Source organism: Austrofundulus limnaeus, unplaced genomic scaffold, assembly GCF_001266775.1.
Source record: "Austrofundulus limnaeus strain Quisiro unplaced genomic scaffold, Austrofundulus_limnaeus-1.0 Scaffold66, whole genome shotgun sequence".
Classification (NCBI taxonomy): Eukaryota; Metazoa; Chordata; class Actinopteri; order Cyprinodontiformes; family Rivulidae; genus Austrofundulus; species Austrofundulus limnaeus.
The window spans coordinates 1,086,365-1,095,205 of record NW_013952468.1 but is presented as its reverse complement, the minus strand read 5'-3'; the positions used below and the strand labels follow the sequence as shown (position 1 = coordinate 1,095,205).

The window sequence follows — 8,841 nt, the reverse complement described above, 5'->3', positions numbered from 1 at the left end:
AAAAGTGCTTCAAAAATTTTATGATTATATTTCACACAGTTCATTCAAATGAGACATTGATAAGGCATTTGTTATATTTTGACAAAATGCGATTTTTGTAAGTGCTTTAATCAAAACAGTAGATTTACCAATTTCTCCATATACCACCTTTAGACTTAATCCTCGTTTCGATGTGATGGGTCACAATTATGTTTGAGTTGTACATTGTCCCTTTTTAAATTAAGTTTATATCGTTATCTCTAAAGAGCTTTGAAGTGAGTCGAACTGTTTTTATACACATAAGGTGGGATCCTGATTTTTTATTGTACATTTTTTTAAATTAAAGTTATGCTCAAAGTAAATTCTTAAAGGGGCAGCTGTTTCAAACGGCCTCGCAGGGAAAATCCGCAGACCAACACCTGTGCAACATAATCTGGATCAACTCCWGTGACTCAACCTATGAGCTGATCTCTTGAGCCACTATTGTCACTGGATTACATGAAGCATAGGGAAAAAAAAGGCCAATCTGTCTGCGCTGACAGAGAGRGTCACACTTACTGCTGATAACTGGACTGGACCTACAAATAAAAACAACTCCGAGGACTCAGCCCATTGGAGATTTGAACAACAGAATCTGTATTAATATAAAAACAGGAGTTATGTCTTTATTCAAAACCACAGGAGATGTTTTTTTTTTCTTTCAAATAATTTTATTTCCAAAAAGCAGTCAGTGAAAAGTAAAACAAGACAATTCTGGAAAATAAAGAGGAAAAAAAAAGATAAAGCGTATAAAAACAAAAGGCATGATATATACAACAGCAGACATCGTTTTCATGTTTGAGTACCGATGAATGACTCGACAGACTCACAAAGGAAATGAAAATTAAATAAAAGAAGAGTTTCCTTTAAACGGACAGAGGAGGTTCTAAAAGTCAGCTAAGGCACGTGGAGCCTCTCTGAATAGAAATAAAACAAAAAGGGGGAATAAACATCCGTCAGAGAAATTTGTGCAACAGTTGCTCAACAATACATTCCAGCAAGAACAACAACAATCTGATTTTTCTCTGAGACACGAAGAGGAAAAGGTCACCGTCACAGCTGTCCGAAATACTGAAGCAGGTCGCGTTTTTTCTCACTATTTCACTCTTTTGTCCAGTTTCTGACACTTTATAAAGTCTGAATAATTCACTTTATTTGACCACATCTGTATTTACAGTTCTAAAACAAGAGTTCAATACAAAATACTTATATACATCTTCATTTGTTAATAATTTTGTTACAAAATATGACTTTCACATTTAGTTACATTTACTTTATTCACCCTTTTCCATAAACTGCCATCAAGCTTACATCATAATAAGTAATTTATTCAGAGCAACAACTTTGTCTTTTACAGTTTAACACCAGAAGCAGTGAGGATTTGAAAAAGGAAAGAGAGATAGCAGTAATAACACTCACATCTGACAGAGAGGCAAGGTGAACTTGACATTAATGAACAGTAATGTCTCTTCATTAGCTTGTGCAAAACCACTCGTTTAGCTCGTGTGATGACTAAACAATGTTGACAGTCACAGATTGAAAACCTAATTGGCTTCAGATGATACTTATTTCAAGGTAAAACAAACGTGTGAGCAAACTTCTTGTTTCAGGATTTGCTGCCGGCCCCCAGAATATAATTAACTTGCATCAGACGCCCGGGGATTGTCTGGATGTAAAGAAAGAGATACTTGTAACGGTAACAGAGGAGCCACAGTTCAGTAACGTATTCTTCGTTCTGCAATCGAGAYACAACAGAATATTCACTGGAGTTTGTACATTGTTGTCACAGCATGAATATCACAACCACTGATCGCTCTGAAACTGACAGAAAACACCAAAAAAAGAGCAGTTTCTCCTTCGCAGACGTTGGGTTTACTTGTGAGGAGTGTTTGTGTTCATCTTCTGTTTGGTGAGGTTGTGAGGTAGCTGACCTCCTCACCCCATCATTCGCTTTTTTTTTATTTTTGTTTGACGTCTCGCGGTTCGCTCAGCAAACAGCCGCTGGAGAAACCAGGACAAGAAGGTCTATTCAGACAGGACGACACGGACGAACACACAACAGGTGCGGGCCATAAAAACGTACAGTATAAGTCTGGGGTGTTGGCCTTTGTAAATAAAGGCGGCTTGCTTTTACAAAAAAATATTTATCATGCTGCCAAGGCAGCGTCGCAGTTATTTAGTCACTGACTAAAAATATCCATATAATTATAAACTTAGAAATAAATAACAACTCTCCTCCAACCACTCGCACAACTTTTGAGACGTTTTGTAGAATTATGTACAACGTTTAAGTGTTGCTGAAACGACTTGGAAAAAAAAGAAACAGGACACAAATTTTAAGGTCAGCTTAAGGTAATTTTGTTTCAAGTTTGAGGCAGGTTAATTATATATTTATATTTATAAAAACAAAACTATTTTCTCTTGTCTGCTGCTTGTTACATCTGGGTGTTAATAAAAGAAATCTACTCTATGTWAATGTTAAATCTGAAAAGACTACAGTCCAAATAACTACAAAGGTATTAGGAATCGACACTAAAATGTCTACATGTCATTTCCTTCACCTTTTATCCAATTATCAGAAAAACACCCTTGCCCATCCTTTTCCTTCGCAACTAATTTGACAGCTGCAGACGATCAGCCGAGCCACAGCTGCTCAACATCCTAATCAGGCACTAGTCTGCAGAAACTTGTGATTAATTAAAATTTTAAAAAGCACTGAATTAGTTTCCTAATAACTAAAATTGGCTTTTGGTGCATCTGCCTTTGAGTTGTGACATATTTCTCCTCTGTTTAGTTGTCTCATAATAAACAGACCGTCACATTTTCATGACATGAACCTTAAAGGAGGCACGTTTTCCAGTACCAGACTACCCCCCCCCCACCCCACCCTAACTAAGGCCTTATTGCAGCAGGAGCTGGTCTGCAAGCATCCAAATGGCCACAGTGTCCTGCGCACGGCGTTATGAAATGAAAGAATTCCAGCGCCTGATCACATTAAAACTCCACCATAATCAGAAAAATAAATAAATTGAGAAACTAGAACAACAAAAGTCTGCAAAATTCCTTAAAATAATGAATCTGATGAGGAACACAAATTCATTTCTTTCTGTTAAGACAGCTTTACCAGCGGCTCCTTCTAAAAGTCTCTTTTTTTTCTCATGGGGCAGAGAAGACACTCCCACCCTTCCCCCCCCTCTTGCACGTACGCTCTAAAATAAATAAAGTAAACAGTGCCACAGCCTCCTGTCCAGCTGGAGGCCTCGGTGCTATCTGATGCGGCCGTCGGCCCGCGGCGCTCCCAGTTGGGATTTGGGATCCGGGCTCGTGGAGCTCCACGGGCTTTTGGCGCAGGCCTGCATGACCGGACAGGCGGTGGGCCCGACGGCGCAGACGTCGGCCGCCTCCCACAGCTCGCCCACCAGGCCGTCCACCCAGCGCTCCAGCTCCGGGCCCGTCAGGCCGGCGTTCCTCTTCGATTGCTCCACGTAAGCCAGGCTGACGGGGATGTTGAGGACCGGGTTCAGACCGTGGAAACTCTGCTCCATGTAGCTGTTCTTCAGAGGCCCATTGTGGAGTTTTAAGGTGTCCTCTGGAGACAGAGAAGGAACAGACGGTTAGTGGTCAAACTGGGGGGAGACGGGGAAAACATTAGTCGACACGACAATTCATGAGAAAGTTGATTCAGCAATTACTTAAACGTTCCACGATTAAACCAGCTGGAGAAATTCAAGGTGTGTCCACAGTCTTTACATTCCAGTCAGGCTTTAGAAGGAGGATAATCAAAGACACAACTCCTCCTTAAAACACCTTCTCCACCCTGAGCTCCAGTCAAGCTTTAAATTCCTCACAGCTCTTCTAACTGGGATGCCAGCCATCCTTTTTAAGCACCACCTTGGAGCAAAAAAAAAAAAAAAACCTAGATGTTTGCAGGCATCAGCGTTTCTTCACACGCCGGTGACAGAATGATGCAGTCAGACACCGGGTCCTCCACCGGTCGCAACAACGTACGGCTGGCTTTGTGGTCCCACCGTGGGACATAAAGTCATGCATGTGTTTGCTGTTGCCACATCATAAAGTTTTAACAGCGCTGAGAGTAGGAGGGACACCTGGTGCCAAAAACAGCAGAAAGTTACAGGCGGATAGATGAAACGACTGAAAACATTACAACACACACGCTGCCAAGCATGCCGCAACAATATATACTGTGAAGCACTAGCCTGGCCCTTACCTTCCTACACAGTTCCGCTCAATTCTAGTTTCTCTCCTCTGCTCCGTCTGGGATTTCTCCCATAGACAAGGATTTCTCTGGTAGAATTTAAACCGGGCCAATAAGCGAWCCGAAGGAGGAGTTGTGAAAGACGTCGTCGATTTTCTACGCCGTAGTTTAGCAGTGGCAGCGGAGGAAGTGAATGAAGCCAGTCTGTGTTGACAAGGCTTCCAAATTAAGTTAAATTTGTCTCACAAATGGTGCGTTCCATTTACATCATATTCCAGGAACCGGTAAATGTTAGTGACGTCATTTCCTAAAAAAAAAACATATGAAACTGCATTCCAGTTAGCTGACAGGCGATTGAATTGTTGCCGTAAACCTAGCTACAACACTGCTAATATAAACAATGACAGAAAGAGAACTCTACTACGTATGKCATGCAAATAAACATTGATTCTAATAAGTACAGTACTGTACAGAAAACACTWCTTGTGTGAGTGATTAAAMATGAAGAAAGATAATTAAAGGTAAAAGTTACGGAGTTAACTTTCTAAAGCCAGTAGMCACCATCTTGAAATCAAAAMTGGRGGCAGTTTCATTTCTTCCACTATACAAGTGGAATATTACCACTGGAGTTCCAGTTTAAATCTACCAATGGGAACTGGGAAATCACCACTTCCCAGGACTACTGGAACTTCTTCTTAGCTTAGCTTCCTTCACGGTCGAGCTGGCTCACTTCATGCGTCACGGCCAAACRTTAGCGATTGGGAAAATTAGATCCAATCATTTTAAACTTCAACAGAGTCCACACCTCCAGCAAGAAATCATTTCTCAATAGCAGAGGTTCCAGACCCTCTGTATGAAGCAAAGTGTAGAACAAGGGGCTGGTTTTTTACCAGGCTAGTGAAGCACAAATAACTGCACAAATTACAATTTCACAAAAAATGCAGTGTGAACGCTGAGTGACCACTTTAATAAATGTGCTGAACCTTAACCATTAATAGTAAAAGGCTAGTAAAAAACTGCAATGACAAACGGGTGGTTTAAAGACAAAAGCAGCAGCATGGTAGAAGCTACAAGTAGCAAACAGCTATCTAGCTAAAAGCTAAAAATATCAAAACCCTGGCTAAGAGTAACAAAAGATTTGCCACACAAGCACAGCCAAAAGCTTAAAGCAGCAGAATGGTAGCTAAAAGCTAAAAGTAGTAAAATRTCATCTACACAAATGTTGAATTTACTTAACCGAGTTATGTTTACTGGTTGCACTAGACCGAGTTGAGTTAAAGCAAAATGTGTAAATTGCTTACTCGACTCGGTTTAAGGGGAACAAGTTGACACAACTTGGTKAAGTTAATCCAACACTTCACTTCTTAGAGTGTATAAGATGAAAGAATCGTAGTGGCAGCTAAAAMCTAAAATTAGCATAAGGAAGGAGCTAAAGCAGATTTTAAAGAGAACAATATTTTTGRCACCAAGTGTCCAAGTTCTTAAATCTTGTTCTGTTTCTCTGTGGTAATTATGAAACTACGCTGATTACTTTCTTCTAATAGAACATTTCATATTAAAAAAATAATAATATTACCAAATCATTTGTATCCATAGAAGGCCAGAACCCAGCCCTGACCATGTGTTTGTGATTTATTTGTAACTTATGCTGACGCACAACAGCCCCACTGAGGCTCACATTAGGAACCAAGGCTTTAACTTTATTTGTTTTTTTTCTCCTCATCATTAAAACAGCTCAGGGAGATTATTAAAGCCAGAAAGACGTGATCGCGCTGAAGCTGGCGTCTCGGCTCCCGTGTGACTTTTGAGAGCAAACCGGTTGTTTACGGATTAGAGCACTACAGTCCTGTCCCTCCTCCACGCTGACCGATTGATTTCACTGTGGCGTTGTTTTTAGAGGGCTAAGTGCACTGTTGTTTAACACTCTGTTTAGTATGTATGAGCTGCTCGCTGGGTTATTAGGGGTGACTTGATGACAAATAACCAGGGTCTGCAGAGGCCCAGAGGCTTGATTAGAAAGGGCATCGCTGCAAATGCAAGGCTGCGCTGTGCTTGTGTGGGTCTGCAGACATTTGGAAATCAGCAATCGTTACTTCACGGTCAATAAAGCGCTAGTCTGTGACACTGTTAGTGYCAGTGGAAAATAAAATAATAACCATACGATGCATTTTCTGATAGCTGGATTCCTCATAGTGACGTAATCGTCACTACRGAATCATAAACTCGACTTGTATTAAAAATGTCAACACAGTGACCRCTGTTTTTTTAAACAACAGCACAGCTGTGCAATGAGCTCAGCAAGGCTATTTGTGCAATTAACACAATCAATAATAGTTCTGTGCTAACTAAAAGCTGAAACAAACAGCCAGCCCTGGTTAAAAATAAGGTTAATTGCAACCACAGATGCTGTTTGAATCTATTGCTTACTTTGCCTGATGGGCTGGTGCTTGTTATAAGCCAGAGGGACGATGAGGAAGCGTGTTTCAGCCACAGGGCTCCAGTTATGCAGGATGCGAATGTTCCACACTCCGGGCCGCAGAGGCTGGTTCAGCGGAGGGCGGTAGTGTGTGAACTCAGCGCTGGCGTCGATCAGGATGTCATAGGTCGCAGCGATGACGTTGGTGGGGTCGATCCAAACGACGGTGACGGTGACGTTCGGCCCTTTGTTCCACTTCTGCATGCCCACCGTCTCTTCCATGGGACCCATCAGGCCGCCGATGTTTCTGAACATGCGTTCTTTGGCGTCCCACTCCGTGCCAATCTGACACAGGGGAGAAAAGACAAAGAGAGTGAGTGAGAGAGAAAAGAGAAGAGCAAAAGCAGAAACACAGGACGTTGCTGGCTTTCATCTTTTAAATAGCTTCATGTAGAGCACATATATTTGTTAAAGCTATATTACACTGCAGTTGTTGCAGTGTTCAGTTCTTGCTTTTACATGTAAGTGAATGGGACACACTGCAGACTAAAAAATAAAAATACACTTCAGATTATTGCTTTAGGTGTTAATTTTGTTGACACATAATTGTTTTCTTGCTGCTGTGTTCAAATATGCATATTTAAAGATATATTTAGTATCAATTAGCTATTTGAGGCTTTAAAAACGTATTAAGTTACACTGTGATTGACAAACTGACACCTGGTTAGCAACTTGAAGAGGTTAGTAAGGGAGGTTTTTGCATTAAATTTTCATACCCCACATTCCTCAGGTTYCAAAAACACAAAACAGAGCAAATAATTTGGTTTCAATTTTGGACAGAAAGTCACTTAAACATATTTATTTATGTCAACAGTAGAACACAGCAATCAAGAACATGTAAATAGAGACGCACCATTTAAAAGAGACATCATGCTTTTAAACCTTATTTTTCCACATTTAAATCCATAAGTCGGGGTCTATATAAAGTCCAATGCTTTGGTCTAAATTCCTCCTTATTGTAACTACACAAGCCCCTATTTCCCCTTTTTTGAGGTCAACTTGTTTTGAGGCTGTCTCTTTAAATCCAAAYGAGGMGCTTCACCAGCTTCCAGGTGAATGACTGTTCCATTCCAGTTTGWTAGAGGGTTTTATGGCTATATAAAAGCATTTTATTTACAAATGAATTAAAAGATGTCAACAAGGGAAGACTTGCCCATCCAGCCGTACATGTTCGAGCCAGTCTGACCCAGAGCCAGAAGAGGGTGAAGACCACCAAATTGTAAGTCCAAACGTTGACAGTTCCATAGCAAATAATTTAATGTCATAGTTCAGAAAACGTCATAGAAAATGGAGAAAACTGAACGGATTTAAAAATATGACCCACATAATAAAGGAAAAAATCAATGCAGTACTCAACAAAATGTAGTTAATGGCTAAATAAATTTGGATTTTGCATGATATGTCCGTCATTGATTACAAACCAAAATCAGCTGATTTATTTATTTATTCATTTATTTATTTATTTATTTAGACTGAATTAACCAAAGACTGGAATCTCATAAATGTGATTTTTCTGGACCAAGGATGCACCTCAGCTATATGTATTATTCCTTCTTCTAACAGCTCGTCTTGGGTGGGGAAGTTTTCACTAACATAACAAATGGACCGATTGCATCCCCCAGGTGTGACGATCACATGTTGCCTGTTTGCTCGGCCGAGAGTGGCAGGAACCAATGAACACCAGCATCCACTGAGAGAAATGTTTACCCCTAACAGTCTCCATGCTGGAGAAGATAACAACCTAACATCAGTGAGGAAAGAAAAAAAAATGGCAAAGAAGTGGAAGACACTGAGTACATTCAGACACAGAGATAACAGCTTTTTGACAAGATAAAAAAATGGGAGTCTAGGGAGAAGAGCTTCATAAAAATAGGCTTTCAACGCTTCCATCAAAGACTGRGAAAGCTGCATTCACTGTGACAATTTTAAGATAAATAAAGTGAGTATAAAAACTGAACAGACAGTATCAGTGAGTAAAACATATCTTAGTTGAATTAGAAACATAAAGTGCCTCAGGCTGTGGAACATGAAACTAGCTGACAGCTTGCATGGCAATGGAAGACTGGCTGAGGAACAATCAGGCTCTTCAAGCTTAATACATCTACAGTTTTAGCATTTTAGATATTATATA

At 40.4% G+C, this 8,841-nt stretch overlaps 1 protein-coding gene across 1 annotated transcript in view; it reads right to left on the bottom strand.

The window, feature by feature from the left end:
* Positions 1 to 666: 666 nt before the first annotated feature.
* xylt1 (xylosyltransferase I) overlaps positions 667 to 8,841 on the bottom strand; it is a gene marked incomplete at its 5' end in the record, with an annotated part of 26,955 nt that continues 18,780 nt past the window's right edge. Inside the window, 2 exon segments of the mRNA XM_014010233.1 lie at positions 667 to 3,607; positions 6,662 to 6,995. Of these exon segments, the coding sequence (XP_013865687.1) occupies positions 3,285 to 3,607; positions 6,662 to 6,995 (657 nt within the window).